Below are 17,833 nucleotides of genomic sequence, written 5' to 3'. Positions count from 1 at the left end.
CATCCATATGCGAGTATATATATTTCTAGGATGGTTGGGGAAGAAATGGTGAAAATCTTCTTGCTTTACAGGTTTATTTACTATATGCCTGTCGCTTTCAGTAAATCTGTGTGTGTGGCCACCTGCTTGCAAATTCCCTATAAATTTAATGATTACTTCAGTTCATCTTGGCTTTCCATCCTGTCAGTTTGCATCAGTGTGTTCTAGATTCACTCACGTTTGTGTGTGTGTGTGTGTGTGTGTGTGTGTGTGTGTGTGTGTGTGTGTGTGTGTGTGTGCATGCATGTACAAGCATGGCTGAAACCATCAGTTTTCTTTTATACCTTAACATAGGGCTGAACAATATATCGTTTGAGCATCAATATCAAAATGTGTGTCTGCAATCGTCACGTCGCAAGGATTAGATTATTAATAAAAGATTAAAAGAGATTAAATATTATTATTATTTACACAATGATGACTATGCTATTTTACATTTGATTGTTCAACATCTGTTCTTGAATACTGTTAGACTCCCCAGAAAAGCAAATCACTGGTTATTTATTTACTTTTGTTAGTAATTTATTATCATATATGCAGATGCACTGCATAGAAAAATACTTGATCATCTCAGTCAATCTGAATGAATGAAATCTTTTCAAATAGAGCTATTAAAATCATCTGGTGAAATATATATTGTGGCAAAACAAAATTTCCCTATATCAGAATTTTCATGCAGTCTTAACAACATTAAAACACAGATCTCACTAAAAGGTTTCTGAGGTCTAAGAATTTGATTTACCTAAATGCTTTAAATGTGTTTCAAACAGAGCCAATCTGGGAGCCTCTTAAAAGTTGGTCTGAGTTTACTTAACTGCGTAGTGCTACTACCCATCAACTTTCTCATTTTACCAGGATTCTCCTGTAATTTAAAAATATATACTCCTAGCATCCCGTTAAGCATATTTTCCAAAATTTCTCCCGTAATTAAAATTTTTCTATGAAGGGTGGCAATAAACATTAAAGGACCGATCCTTCCAGTACGCAACGCATACGGACGAACCACCAGGGGACGCCCCTTGCTCTTAAATGTGAATCTGTTCAGTGCTTTCATTTTATTTAGGCATCCATAGTGATAAATAGACGCAAACAGATTCTCTACATGTGATCTGAACCGGAGCGAAAGTGGACACTCTGGATTTTGGGTGTGTGTTTGAACAGACGAATGCACATATTAATAATAATGATAATAATAATAATAACAACAACAACATCTAAACATGTTGATCTTGGTGGGTTTTTCTTTGAAACAGCACATCGTCTTAAATGAGCATTAAAAAGTCAAATGCTTTCATTATGGTTCTGAGCATCTTTATAAGTAACTCCTCTGTTATTTAATGTAATCAAACTAAAATAAATACTCTTTAGTCTGAACTAAAAATGTCTGAGCTCATTATAATTAACATATTGTAATATGGTATAGCTGAACAACTAAACTGTATTTTCATATTATCTTACTTTTGTATTTATCATTATTATAATTTTTTTTTCATAAGTCGTGTGTTGTGGACCTCTTGGCCAGGTCTTTTTTGTAAATGAGATCTTGATCTCAATAGATTTTTATCTGGTTAAATAAAGAAACATATATAAAAATCTAAATGAGAGATTCATTTGCTGATCTTTTATCAGATAGTTTAAATTATAGAGGGAAGAAAGGTTAATGAGATTTGGCTTGATTCGATTTCTATATAATAGCTATTAATTTGAATAGGCTAAAGTGTTTGCTAATTTATTTGCAGCTTTTTCTAATGTATACTATTTATTATATCCTTTTGTAAATAACAACAACAACAACAACAACAACAACAACAACAACAATAATAATACTGTTTCAACTGCTTATTTTCAATGAAACAGCTCAAGATGAACATATTAAGTAATTTAATATTAAGTTTATTTTATTTTTTGGGGTCTCCCTTATTTTACATCCCAATGTTGACAGGTATGGCAGTGCCAAATACTAATGATAAATAACAACATAAACATTCATACAATGCCAAATCTTTTTGGCTGCTACAGGTAACCATCTCCAGAAAATGATGGCACACAGAAGAGGAAATGAGCTACTAATTCCATTTCTATATTGTAGAGATGACAGAATGAGGAGCATATTAAAAAACGCTCTCAAAGGTCTTGCTTCCATGCTCTGTGCAAATGAAGGCTTAAGGGTTTAACCAGACCACGCTGCAACAGTGTGTGAAAGTTATGAAATTTACAGATATAACCCTAGTGTATATGAATGGATGTAGCCCAAGGCTGACAGTAGATTAAAAACTAAGTTTAATGTAATTCTTTAAAAAAAAACACACACACACACACACACACAATTAATATAACACAATTACTATATATTAGCATCCACAATAGTATTCTGTGGTTCAATTAAATGGTAGTGGTCAACAACACTCAACATGGGTTTTACAAAAAGCAAATTAAAGTAAGGCCAAGTAAGTTTACTTATACAGAACATTTCAAACCCCATAGTTAATTAAAACTGCTTTACATAAACGAGAATAAAAGAAACCAGAAAATAAAAATAATTGAATGATCAAAAATTATTAAAAACAGATTAAAATGTGTTAAAACAGGTTATAAAAGAATGAAAAAGAAAAGAAAGACATAATAGACCGATCTGTGGGATGTAGCACAGTGTTCATTCAGTAAAGACACAGCGAAACAGATGTGTTTTCAGTCTTGATTTGAATGTGCCTAATGCTGGAGCACATCTGATCATTTCTGGAAATTGATTCCAGCAGTGGGGGTGGGGGTGGGGGGGGTGCAGTAGCTGAAGGCGGATTCACCCTGCTTTGACTCTTGGAACTCTTGGAATTTCTAATTTACTTGATCCTAATGAGCTGAGTGATCTGTTAGGTTTGTATTCAGTGAGCGTATCTGTAATGTATTGAAGTCCTAAGCCATTTAGGAATTTATAGACAAGTAATTATACTTAACTGGGACCCAGTGCAGCCCAGAGGACAGATTTGATAAGCAAATTTTTTATTTATTTTTTTGGTTCTTGTCATAATCCTGGCAGCAGCATTCTGGATGAGCTGCAACTGCCTGACTGTCTTTTTTGGAATCCACCCTACTGGTGATTAGCGATGGGTACCGAAACTCAGTACTTTATCGGTATCGGTGCTACATTACAAAAGACTGAAGTATCAATAAGCTCTGACGTTAACGGTTCTGCAATCGGTACTGGAGAATTATTCCTGAATAAACATTACTTACAGTAACATAATTTAACTGATCAACCTTTTCTAATTCCCGATATTCGTCTGCACAGTTGGCAATTTCACATGAGGAATGCTCGTGTTTCCGCCCAATAGTACAACGGCGAACACGTCAAGTACAGAAGCCTTCACAGTTCTTGGTTCACATAGCTCGCAACACAGACTCGTAAGCTTGCAGAGTGGTGGAGAGAACCAAACTGGTTGCATTTCCCCAAGTGGACAGTGACAATGCCTGTTACAACAAACGCAACAATTTGTTTTCTTGTATATGTTCTCGGTTCACATAGCTCGCAACACAGACTCGTAAGCTTGCAGAGTAGTGGAGAGAACCAAACTGGTTGCATTTCCCCAAGTGGACAGTGACAATGCCCGTTACAACAAACGCAACAATTTGTTTTCTTGTACAAGCAGAAACTCGAGTAATCTGGCTAAGTAAAAGCATCTTTCAACAGTGCATTAACTGCAGAAAGCCAAAGGAAAGATTTTCAACTGACTAGCTAAATGTACATCATCCACAATTAAAATAATATTAATAGTTAAATAAACACACACATTCGGGCATATTTATTCTGCAGTAGCCTAAATACATCTTAAACATTAAAAGTGCTTTTACAACAGCTATATTTATTATAAATACAGTCTATGAATCGCTTAATAATAAACTATTCTTATTAAGAAAAAAATATATATTTTTACGTTGTTAACTCCTAAAACACAGATGAAACTAAAAGAGGGTATTTTTCAACTGCAAGGAGCACAATAAACCGAGAAAGATCCCGACTTCTGCCAGAAAATTAAAACATGTTGATTTATCTCCAGATTAAAAAAGGTAATTTTCCTTCAAACCGTTTGTACATTTGCAGGAAAATAAGTATTTATTTGTTTTACAATTATTGGTTTTGCTTTATTTTACTATATATATATATATATATATATATATATATATATATATATATATATATATATATATATATATATATATATATATGTGTGTATGTATATATATATATATATATATATATATATATATATATATATATATATATATATATTTAATTCTGTCCAATTAGTTTTTTTGTTTTTGTTTATAAAAAGATTATAAAAAAAAGATTATAAAAAAAAGATTATAAAAAAAAAGATTATAAAGATTATTAAAAAAAAAAAAAAAAACACTACAAAAAGCACGGTTAAGAGAACCGCTAAAAGCACTGAACCGATAAATGGTTTTGATAAAAGTAGTAATACTGTTTAAACCTTAACGATATCCAGCCCTACTGGTGATAAAACCATGAACAAGTTTCTGTAAGTCCTCACTGGAAACAAAGCATCTTATTCTTGCAATCTTTTTGATGTGATAGTATGATGATTTAGTTAGTGACTAATTAAAAAAATCTAAGCCCACTTTCAAAAACAGGGAAATTATTGCAACACTAAAGAAAGAAAAAAAAGAAAATAACAGGAGGAAAGAACTATGAGATCTATCCATCTATCCATCCCTCTATCCATCCATCTGTCTGTCTGTCTGTCTATCAGTCTATCTATCTATCTATCTATCTATCTATCTATCTATCTATCTATCTGTCTGTCTGTCTGTCTGTCTGTCTGTCTGTCTGTCTGTCTGTCTGTCTGTCTGTCTGTCTGTCTGTCTGTCTGTCTGTCTGTCTGTCTGTCTGTCTGTCTATCTATCTATCTATCAATCAATCCATCAATAGTTTTGAATTAGATTGGTTAGAAAGCATCCGTCAGGGCCATACATGTTTAAAAAAAATGCATATGTGTTTATGTTTCGCAGGTGAGGAGCCTCGCTGAATGCTGGGAAACTATTTTGTCTGTGTCTCAATGTAGGTCAGCTAACAGCACAGGCCATCCATTCCAGTGCCCTACTTCCAGACACACACGGTCCTACTGTACCTCTCATTTGAGCGAATCCCCTTCCCGAGAGCATGAGCGTGACGGAAAAAAACAAGCGTTCGAGAATAAGCAGCAAACATACCTCAACACAGCTTTGTTAAAGTCTAGATTTACTAATGGTTTAATAAATGTCGAATATGACGGTAAAAGCATGTAAACCAGATGGAAAGTAATCTTTTGTAAATATGCGAGTGGCTTTATAAGAAGCTTACAGCAAACATGCGTTTATGAAAATGCCATTTCCTTTGCTGCATGATGTGCATTTGATTTCCAACACCAATTGCACAAGATTGACTCTCAGTTGAGAGCAAAACCCCCTGCCGCACATGTCCCAGACCCCACCGATTCCCCATCTGACATCGGCGATCCTCCACAGCACAAAGACAGAGATGGGCATCATTAAAGGACCGTGGAGCGGTCGGGCTCCTCGCCAAATGCACATTCACAGTTCTGATGAGCTTCTATTGGGCCGCGGTCTCTTTTGAATGCACAGCTTTTGTGAAGGTCGCTGGCAGATACAGATATCCAACATGTTTATTCATCTGAGATGAGAGAGTGATTTAAATAGAGCACAATATGGCATAAATTAATGCTTGAATAGAATTGAGATGATGAACAGAAAGTGGATTGACTCTGGATTAGCGACACAGACTATTTGGGGATGATTTAAGATATTTTCGAAACTGTGGAGAAGAGATGAGCAGAAAAGGGGAAGAGAATGAGAATGAGAGGAGAAAATAAGAGACTTACAGGAGGAAATGAGATGAAAGAATGAAGGGAGAACAAGAGCAAAGAATAAGAGAAGAGAAAGAGAGAAGACAATCAGAGAAAAAAAGAGGATGAGAGTGACAGAAGACGAGATAAAATGAGAAGGTTGAAAAAAGAAGGGAGGAGAAAATGGGAGAAGGGGAATCAAAACTGAGATGAAGAGATTAAAGTTTTTGTTGCTATTTGATAGACCATACTTGATTTGTCTAACTTAAACCAGATTTTAAATCAAAGTATAAAGTAGTTTCTGGGGTCCCATAGGGATCAGTTTTAGGACCTCTTGAGATTCTTATTTACCTATTGACACCATTTTTAGAAAATTTCTTTCATTTTCACTGTTAAGGAAAGCTAACTTTCCGTCATCTAAACCTTTTTCAATAGCCCCTTTCACACATACAGACCTTTCCGGAAAATTACCGGCTATTTTTCAGAAAGGTGTGTATGTGTGAACAGGCCCTTTTTGAAAATACCGGTAAATTCGTTCTGGCTATTTTCCGGAAAGAGAAGTTGTAGCATTAACGGTAATTGGCTGGAATGCTGCGCTGTGTGAATGCAGAAGATTGCTGGAAAGAGTGCGTGCACGTTTAGAACATGGTGACGTGAGACGCCTGCTATAGCCAATCAGACGCATTCACGTCTGTGCGGTTTATGAGAATAAAAGACTTTTTAATATTTTACCAGACATATTTAGCTGCTAGAAGTTAGTCAGATAACGTTTATATGTTCATCTTAATGCCAACTGTGTAAACAATTATCGATAAGATGCTTATGATAAGCCGTTGTTTGTTTACCTTCAAGCTTTGCATGTGCCCGTGAAACAGCCCGTGAGCACCAGCACACACACACACATTTCATGTACATCTCGACTTGCGAAAGTGTTTATATTTCATCGAAGTTGTTCACAACACTGATCCATCCACAGAGTTTGTAATGTAGTCAAATGTTTACAAATACAAGCCCAGCCATTTTGAGCACATTTCTGGTTAATGAAATCCCGTAACGTCCTCGCCTGTGTGAACAGCACTTTTTTTAATTTACCGGTAAAGTCGTTCTGGTAATTTTCCAGATATTTACTGGATTAGTGTGTGAAAGGGGCTAATGTTCCCTCATCCAACTTGGCAGAGTGCTTCATAGAACTAAAAACTTGTTTTTTAATAGAGTTTCCTAAATTTTCCTTAAAAAAAAAAAAGAAAAAAAAAACCTTTCCCAGTACTTGGTTGCAGCTGGAAGGGCATCTGCTTATGCCAGACTAGTTGACAATTCATTCCGCTGTGGCAACTCCTGATAAATAAATAAACATGATGTTCTTCTCACTGGCTCTAAAACACAAAAGCAAAGTCAAAGATTTGCTCAGTAACATTACAGTTAAAGTTTGTGTGTTTGCATATTTGATCAAACCTTGTCCTGTGAAGCTAATATTAGTATCGTTACTTATTTCGTATATCTCTTTATCTGGACTATTACCTTCATTCTGTCATTTCGTTGAGGGGTACTACTACTATTGCGCATGCTCTCGTTGACTATTGCAATGCTTTATACTTAAGGTGTGCTTCCAAATCATATATAATATTTGGTCTGACAAAGAGTACAAAACAAGGGGTAAATGAAAGGGGTAATGAGAGATAGAGGCTGTACTCACACTATGTACAGTTCCCTTGAACCGGGCCAAAGCACGCTTGTCCCACCTTCCGTCTATCTCGACGGCCCAGACTCGCAGTACATTCGGGCCTGAGCATGCTTACGTCATTGATGATGCATTGTTCAGTAAGTGCTCTCACTCAGCACAGTGGAGATTTTGTTAGTTATATGGTTTCCGTCGTTTAATATGCAGTGACATGCAGTCAAATGTGTCCCCGAACAGATCAGCCACTTTCGACGCTCATAAACAATCAAAGTCCTCATGCTGCAGGAATTAGGAGGTTTGCTAAAGGTGCAGCTGTCATGCAGTGAGAGGTTTGCGTCTTGAATAAACTACGACAGTTTGCGTTCATTAAACAGTAAGAATGATCAATTGATCCATATGAAACAGTCCCTTAGAAGCCATGTCTCACTTTAAGTTTCGGGCTCTGCCGTGTTTTGCACTTGCACGCAAGTGCACCACGCCAAAGCCCTAGTGAACCGCGCTCTGGCACACCTCTTCCAACCGGGCCAGGGCTGGCCAAGTGAACTGTGCCTGAGTCCGATTCAGAGCACTCACACTTCTCAAATGATCCGGGAAACGGGCAGGGCACGGTTCGGATAGCATAATGTGAGTACGCCCTGAGAGAGGAGACTGATAATGAATAAGAAAATCAGAAAAAGGCAGGAGAGACTGAAACAGGAAGAACAACAGGGAACAGGACAAAATAAAAACAGAACATGAAAACAGATAAAGACTAAATAAAAATACAGAAAAAAAAATACAAACAGAAAAAAACGGGAAGAAAAAAAGAAGAAAATTAAATAAGAGGGCACATAAACAACAAGAAGAAAAGTTGATGAAAAAAGAAGAGATGAGACGAGATGGAAAAAAATCAGTGAAGAAAATGAGAAAAGGAGAGACAGAATGAGGCAATAGGAGAAGAGAGGAGAAAAAGAGGGAGAGCAGATTTCTCCATTTGTGCATTCAGTCTTTCTGTAATTGCATTAGAATTTCAATGGTGCTTTTGAAAAGCACAGAGCGGGAGCAGCCCTCCAGATGAATCAGACCACGCTGAACATTTAAAGTGAATCGCATGCGAGCTCAACATAAAGTAGCATTGATTAAACTTAATTAGGCTTTTGGTGGGCACTCAGACTACACTCTGCGTGTGTGTGCGGCGACGCTTTTAAAAGGCACACAATGGATCAGTTCATCTGTAATGAAGAATATCGGCGCTGGCACTCGTGTTTGTTCGCGGGAGACACCGAGATGAACCTCTGACACAGATAAAAAGGATGTGATAGTATTTAAAAGTCGTTCGTTTACATGGCTCTGACTCATCTTAAACAATAGCGAGCAGGAAAATGAAGCGAATTGCAGTAGGAAAAACCAAAATGCATTCGCTTTGGGATGACCAGAGCTGATCGGAACCGAAGGGACGCCACTGGTTGTTTGAATTCGCAGCTCACTGAGCTTTTCGGATCCCCGGCGGAGTGTAATTGGTATAATTCGCAGGATTAATCAAAATGTGGAGCGCTGGAATCGGGAGGTGCTCCAGCAGAGCGTCTGGTATGCGGCCAGGAGGAATTAGCTCTGCTGTCTCTCTTACATTAAGTCTGTTGTTTATTTCATTCATTTAAACCGATCTGCCTCTTCTCATACAGCCAGATTAGACAGCACACACACCTACAGTATACACACAGGATGCAATTCATGGGTAAAAAGCAACATGAGGGCCAAACAATAAGATGTTCCTCGTAATGATCAGGAGAGCTCTATGACGCGTGAGATGTTTCCAGCAGTCTCTTGTGAAGCACATTTACTGACAGCCAGAGATCAGCGGTGAGAGATGGAAATGTGAGATCACTCGAGTGTCTTCAGCGCCGGTGTGTGTGTGCGTGTGGGCTTTAAATGCCAGCTCTGTCAGGCATCACACTCTTTCTTTAGTGGAAGAGGAGACAGGAATAAATAAATAAATCCAACCCAGGCTTATTCTGAAAACGTAGCCCTGTGTACATTTCTGGAAAGCATCAAATACATCCCAAGAGGTACTTTTTTTTGTAGCAGTTTTTGTTTTCGCGAATCCACTAGAGGTGGCTGTGTACATTTTTTGAGATCTTAAATTTCTCTTGCAAGTGCCATTCATGCCTGCTCTTTTCTCGTAAACCCACGAGAGGCAGCTGTTGACTGACTGACTGACTGATCGACTGACACACCCTCCACCTTCCTTACACCCAACCAATAGTGTTTTTAAAAGCACCGATTGACCTGCTCACCCACTTTCCTAAACCCAACCAAACATTTGATTTGATTTTTACCACATTATTTAGATTTTACCACATTCTCACTCTTTTATTTACTTGTTTATTTTATTTTTTGGCTGTTTTTTATCTTACCAGCTTTCTGTAACACTTCTTCGTTGGACTTGAATCCTGTTGTCATGGTCAACTCCTCTCTGCGTCTCAAGTCTGCAGACATACATGGCGAGTTAACTGGTCAAACTGGTAACAGCAGAAAAGCTGTCCACAGGTCAGCTGGAAGTATGAAAACTAATGGAGTCAAATTGCCCCAGAGCATTCGTTTTAAAGACTTGTACTTCTGGCTACATATTTCACGATCTCTAGAAATGTATATAGGGGTACGTTTTCAGAATGTTAAATGAACCTCACACTGGTCTATTCCATAGCACCACTGGAGATTCAACAGGCTTGCGTTTCCCAGAGTAAAAATCAGGTCCTTCAAGATAAAAAAAAAAAAAATTACAATTAAATAAAAAAATAAAACTTAAATAATATTTGACTAGATATTTTTCAAGACAATTCTACACAGCTTAAAGTGACATTTAAAGGCTTAACTAAGTATGTTAGGGTAATTATGCAAGTCATTGTATAATGATGGTTTGTTCTGTAGAAAATTTAGCTTAAAAGGGCTAATTATTTTGTCCCTAAATGGTGTTTTAAAAATGTAAACTGCTTTTATTCTAGTTGAAATAAAACAAATAAGACTTATTGCAGAAGAAAAATATTATCAGACATACTGTGAAAATGTATTTGCCCTGTTAAACATCATTTGCGAGGTATTTAAAAAAGAAAACATTGTTTTGTACTCTTTGTGTGTGTGTGTGTGTGTGTGTGTGTGTGTGTGTGTGTGTGTGTGTGTGTGTGTGTATATATATATATGATCATTTATCGCTAATAAGAGATTACTTTCACTTTCTTTCAGCTTCGTCCCTGTTTTTATTATTTTTAATTAATTACAATATATATTTTAATACAATTGTAGTATCATCTAAACTTATGACACTTTCAGGTTTTAAATCTGTAGCACTGTATTAATGAAGACATAAGGACAGATGAATGCAGAGAATAACAAATGTGTGTCCTGCAGCTGTATTTGTAACGTACATAGAGAGGGCACACGGTTGTGACATGCAAATGTGAGCATGGAAAAACTGTACACAGCCGCACATACATTCAAATCAATTTCATAAGCTTGCATATTGTCAGCGGCTTCGTCACATTAAAGGACTACACAGTATCAGTATGTTATATACACAGTAGCCTAGGTAGGTCTACAATTACATCCTTAAAAGATGTCCAGAATAAAGCAGGTCGTCTGCTTTGATAGAGACACCACCACACTTAAAAATATAATATAAAATAATAATAAATAAATAAAACCTTCAGATTTACACAAATTACAGAAGTCACCCCATTGAGCTCGGAAAATATGGAAATAGACATTTATATGGAAGAATCACATCCCTGAAAAATAAACAAGCAGTACTTTGTTTAATTAAACATCCATGTGTGAATATTAAGAAATTAAAGCAATGACATGTGGCCTTTCAGTACCTTTTTAATTAGAATAAATGCAGCTTCAACACAACTAACAATCTGGAAAAAAGCATTAACAGCAGTGAGTGTTTCTCTCTCTTTTAATTTAGTTATGTTTTTTAGGACAGCTGTGTTGAACTGTAATAAACAACATTTTGGCTAAAAAGAAAAGCAACAGGTGGGCTTAAAGCATGCTTTTTAGGATTGCATCTTATGACATCATATCCTGTTTTTGATTCCTTTACATGCTATTTCAGTCAAACTGCATCAGAGTCTTGGTTCAGATGCCAGCGTGCACACATTGAATCGCACTAAAGCCCAATTTCTTCGAGTGTTCAGTGTACCCCATGGCGCATCCCCTGCACGTAGCCAGTGCTGTTGTGAGCATTTATACTTCTGCTGTGTTGCTCTGCAATAACACTTTTGAAATGCTAGTAGGCAGTGGGGTTTCTATTTTCCAGTGTGTGGAGTTTATTTCCTGGTGTTTACAACAGAAATGTGTGGGACGCTACTGTAACATTAGTTCAAACTCACTAATTTCAGGGAGGAACAAGGTAGGAACCACAATTTTAAACATGAAATAAACACAAAACAAAAGTGTTTCACCCAGAATTCCTCCACGAGACTTGAAGAATGAGTTTACTTCTTTTGAACACACTTATTTTATTGAATGTGAGTTACTGGCATTTATTTGATTTTCTACTATGGAAGTCAATGGCAGGGATGGGTCTCGTTAAAGTTTTAACTCTATCAATAATTTAATCGATTTAATCGAGTATTTAAACTGTACTCTTATCTGTACTTTTTGTAGTTTTTTTATGAATTAACAATTAGTTTTATTATTACTTTTTAAAAAGTAAAATAAAATGAAAGTGTAAAACAAATAAATACAATTTGTTTCTGTTGAAGGAGCACAGTTGGAGCATTTCTTATTGTGCTCTCTGCAGTTAAAAAAATCCTCTTTCAGTTGCAAAACGCAGTAAAACGATCAGCTGTGGCTAATGTTTATGTTTATCATTAACACATTCACATTAATGAGGTAACTGGAAATATTTATTAAACATAGTTTATTATTATTCATCTACAGTATGTGTACATACAGTGAAGTATTTCTAATGTTTAAGATGGCAACATGGTGGCTCAGTGGTTAGTAGCTAGGCAGTCGAAAACTTTGCATTTGTTTGCAGTTAATGCATTTTTGAAAAATGCTTAGCCAGATTGCTTGAGTTTCCGCTATAAAAAAACAACAACAACTTGTTGCAATGGCATTGTGAGTGTCCACTCGGAAAATAACTATACTCTTGACTGTTTGGCTCTCTTCACCATCGTCACTCTAGAAGTACAAGCTTACAAGCTGAACTTACAAGCTTAGTCTTGTGTTGTGTGTGTTAGGGCTGCACGATATTGAAAAAAAAAACTCACAATATTTTTTTTTACTGTGATGTTTGCGATATGAATACAATTTTAACAGATGACTTAAATGTCTCTTTGTAAAGAATGCACAATTTTAGATTGATTGGGCTGATTTTTGTAGGGGTGATTAAAATACATACAAAAATGACAAGCAAAGTTAAATATGTATACAACAGAGCAAGTATACAAATTAAATAAACAATGACTTATGATTTTCTGAGGATTCAAACCGTATTCAGCAACAGAAATAAAATAATCACTGTATAATGTAATAATAACTTTCGATTTCATTGAGTAAAAATTTATAGAAAAGTACAATTAATCTTTAGGGTACAAACGTTTCATTTATTGTGCCCAAATGCATTAAATTAGCTTCAAATGCTAAATCACAGGCCTAAAAATCAAACACAAATAATCAACATCCACTCCAAAGTTAAAATTTAATGCACCTATGGAAAAAATGATGCCACTATGTTGTGAACTGTAATGTCTAGTTAATTGTAATCATAACTTGACACTGCAGATTCTGCAATGTGACTATTGCACACTCGCACATTGCAATATTGATGCTGAAATGATATATTGTGCAGCCCTAGTATGTGTAAGCAAGCTCTGTGTGATTTAGTTTCGCCTGGGTCCGCTGTGCAAGCCACCGCTGAGTGCCATGCACCGCCGAAAACTGTAAAGGCTTTTATACCTCAATAGCTCGCCATTATACTATTGGAACCAAGAAAAACATTTCTCACATGAGATTCCCAACAGTGCGGATGAATATAAAATTTAGCAAATTAGAAAAGGTAGTTCAGTTAAATTATGCACTAGCAATTCATTATTGACTACCGATAGCAGAACTGTTAACATCAGAGCTTATCGATACCTCTCTTTAATTTATCCATACCGATAAAGTTCAGAGTTTCTGTACCCATCCATAATCAATGGATACCTTCAACCAGCATTTTTAAAAAGATCTTCTTTTATGTTCAACAAGAAACTCATAAAGCCTTATATCAACATGTGGGAGAGGTAAAGGTCATTTTTGGACAAAGTGTCCCCCTCCTGAAGTGTAATGTAATGTGTGTATTCATATAGTGCATTTATCTGGTATGGCTATACATCCAAATCACTTCACAATCATGAGGGGGTTCTCCCCACTCCACCACCAGTGTGCAGCATCCACTTGGATGAAGCGACGGCAGCCACAGGACAACAGCGCCAGTGCGCTCACCACACATGACAGCCAATTCAGTGGATGGGGATGATTGAGAGGCCATGACGGGTAAGGGGTGATGGAGGGAGTTTGGTCAGGACACCAGGGTTACACCCCTATGAGAAGTGCCATGGGGTTTTTGACCTCAGAGAGTCAGGACCTTGGTTTAACGTCTCATCTGAAAGACAGCGCTCACTGACAGCATGGTGTCCCCTTCAATACACTGGGGCATTAGGAGTCACACAGACCACGGGTTGAGTCCCGCCTACTAGTCTCACTAACACCACTTTCAACAGCAATCTAGTTTTCCCATGTGGTCTCCAGATAGTGACCAGGCTCAACCCTCCTTAGCTTCAGTAAGTAACCTTGGGCTGCATGGTGATATGAAAATAGAAAGTGTCCCTCCACATTCATCACATCTACACTATACCAAGTCAGGCAATCACAGATCATGTGCTCAGAGCAACATTTTTTAGAGGTCAGATTTGTAACATAGTTATTAAAACATGTAGTAAAAAAGATGCTGTGTGTCATACTAATCTCTGGTCGCTGCAGAAATCTGCAGTTTAATATATCTTCTCACTCTTTATTTTAAGGCCGTTGGGCCACTGAGATCAAAATACTCAGACAATTTGACAAATAAAGCTGGATTCCTCTGAGTCTAATAAAGGAAACAAACAAATAAACCTGCAAAGATCCTGTTCTGAAATCCTCACACACAAACACAAACACACACTGCACTCTGAGCTAAATTACAGCCAGGTGAAAACACTGAACAAGTCCAGGGCTGTACGCTGCCTCTCAGGTTCAACAATTAGCACTCAAGAGGGACATTTCTGCTAATTAATTCTGAATCTGTAATTAGTGAGAGAGATGGGGAATTGTGAGGAAGTGCTGAGAGAGAGAGAGAGAGAGAGAGAGAGATATAATAATATAATACATATCTCTGTACAAGATATATTATTTATATTTTATTTAATTATTATATATAAATATAATGTTTGTTTTTTTACTACTGCTACTATTTATTGTGTTTACTGTATTTTTTAATCTTATATGTATGTTACTTATTATGTAAACATTATAAATGCTTACATTTGTATTATTTGTCATGCCAATAAAGCAATTATTGAATTGAATTGAGAGAGCGAGAGAGGAGCATTACACAGGCAACCATTTCAGGCAATGCATATAAAGTAACACCACTTGAAAAGCTAAATATGCCAAACCACATAGACTCAACAGCATCTCAGCTTTGTTTTTGGAATTTTCACATGCCAACTCTCCCATGACAAATGGGCTGAGCACAAATATGAGACTGATCATTGTACCGCAACAGTTAATTTACAGCAACATGCCTCATGTAACATATCTTTATGAACAAATTCACCACAAACTAACTCAAAAATAGAAGAAAACAAAAACTAAAATGCACAAAACCACTTTATTTACCAAATAGCACTTCATTTTACCATTCACACTCTTAATCCAGTACATTACAATGCACAGGAATGCAATAAAATGCCAATTTAGCTAAAAAATTTAAAAAACAAGTATAGAAAGATTGATGTAACTTCCATTTAACTGTACTTTAATAAAGTAGACTTCACTGAAACTGTGAAGATTTCTATTCCAAATAAACAATTATTATTTTTTTTTTTTGCAATAAATTTCTTCCAATTGCCACAAGATGTTTTATTTCTCCCTACAAACCAAACTAATACATTAGAATGATTACTGGTGGATAATGTGACAATCATATGACACTGAAGACCAGAGTAACTGCAGATGAAAATGAAATTATAATCATTTCAAAATATTAACTATAAACCATTTTATAAACAATGCTTCCTAAAAGTAAAAAAATAAAAATAAATAAATAAACTTGACAAACACATTTAAATGTGAAGTATGTAAATTTGACACCCAGTGGTTGAACTAGGTATTGCACGTCTGATTCAAAACATGCAAGCGCAGGTTGCCAGATTGACGACACCAACAGGAGCGAGCCTGACTGAAATTTCTATTTTAGAAACAGCTTCTATTTCTTGGAGCAGATCAACAGAAAACTGACAATGATCATCTCAGGTACACCTCATGTGCTTTAATCAGTGTTAAATGCTAATAATGTTTGAATGCCATTTTACCTGATATTGATTGGCGTACTACTATAAGCAGCCGCAGATCTTGAAAATAAAATAAACCCCTTGGAATTGAACTGTAGAACCATGACACATATCAGTGATTCAGTGTCTACATTTAATAATGTTAAAGGTTTAATATGTATTAATTAGATTATAAACCTAACCATTTCAGTGGAGTGCAGTGAGTGCACTATTCTGTGCTTCTGAATGGCTGTATTTAAATTTCTGTCACGTTTTGTCTGCTGCAAACAGCTAAATTGCTTATCACTGTGTATCTCATCACATAGTGTGTTGTTAAGACACGGGGTTACAATGTAACCTGCTCACATAATGTTTATGCTTATATTATTTGCTAATTAATGTGGAACTCTGAATCTGCGTCTCATTTAGAGTCTGCTACAGTCCAGCAGAGGTCGCATTTGGTCGTGGATGCACACTTTGAGAGCCTTCCTGACTGAATGAATGAATGAAATATGCTATTTTACACAAAAGCACCCGGGGTGCTGAAATATAGTTGACTAAACTGGCATTGGGTGGGTTAAATAACCAAAACAAAGACAGCCGCTCCGGCATGTAATGCACATTTTAAAAGCAGAATATCTGACTTCAGCATTGTTTTTCATGTTGAAGAATATTCACTTAGCGTATTTTCTAAATTTCTGCAAACATATTATGTAATAAATAGATTTATTTAAATAGATCGCATGTAGGACTTAATACTTTTTAAGGGCCTTACATTTCTCTACACTGATTTATCAACTTTTAATACTTCAAGACCCTGCGGACACCCTGTATTAGAAACCTGATGAATGAAAACAGAAACATGTAAACAGAGTCTGGAATTAGTCCAAAGAGAGCTTGCCATAATGAAAAAGCAGACTGATGCTTGGAGTAACAGTAAAACTGGCCTCAGAACAGCTCTATTGAATATGACACCACAGAGGCATTAAGAGTGAATGGACTGCAGTAACGTCACACCATTAACTGGAGCCCTGTGTAATCATCCTAACACTCGTAAAACCCTCCGTCTCCTCCTCTTTTGTTTCAGATGGGTGTGTGTGTGTGTGTGTGTGTGTGTGTGTGTGTGTGTGTGTGTGTGTGTAAAAGCCCTAATCATCTCCTCTGCTGTTAACGAGGCTCTTCATTAGCCTGACCTGCTGACTTTCTCCAACACACACACATATATACGTATATATAAACACACCCCTGTTACCATGCGGACCACATGCTGGTGTCACTCTTGGCTCAGGACATCTTTATCAGCTTCAGCAAGAAAGCTTTTGGCACACAGAGCCCAGCAATTGACGTTTTATCAAACCCATCCCACAGTGTAAAAATAGCAACTCAGTGTGCGTGCGTGCGTGTGTGTGTGTAATCTGCATCTATCTCTCCATCTTATGACATTCACACAGCACAGAAAAATCACTCTGTGTGTAATGAGCCTTCGCTGGTGTGACAGAACACACCACAAACACACACGTTCAGATGTTAATGGTGATTTATGCTGGAGTGCAGATATTTCATAAAAGCACATATGTGTGTTGTAGGTGGAGTGTGTGTGCCAGTTTGTGAGCTGATCAATCATTTTCAAGCACGTCCACATGTCATTGTATAATTTGTTTGCCTTAAACAGTGTGTCGTCGATGTCTTAAATATTTGTA

The 17,833-nt window shown here is 36.7% G+C and overlaps 1 protein-coding gene across 11 annotated transcripts in view; it reads right to left on the bottom strand.

Annotated features, from left to right (window-relative positions):
* msi2a (musashi RNA-binding protein 2a) overlaps nucleotides 1-17,833 on the bottom strand; it is a 288,870-nt gene that overhangs the window by 86,385 nt on the left and 184,652 nt on the right. For 4 of the 11 annotated variants that reach the window (XM_073913422.1, XM_073913424.1, XM_073913423.1 and 1 more), the window contains one exon: nucleotides 9,969-10,040. In XM_073913422.1, coding sequence (XP_073769523.1) covers nucleotides 9,969-10,040 — 72 coding nt within the window. 11 annotated transcript variants of the gene reach the window in all.

Source organism: Danio rerio, chromosome 10 (genome assembly GCF_049306965.1).
Source record: "Danio rerio strain Tuebingen ecotype United States chromosome 10, GRCz12tu, whole genome shotgun sequence".
NCBI classification, from domain to species: Eukaryota; Metazoa; Chordata; class Actinopteri; order Cypriniformes; family Danionidae; genus Danio; species Danio rerio.
This window is presented reverse-complemented; position numbering and strand designations above follow the sequence as displayed.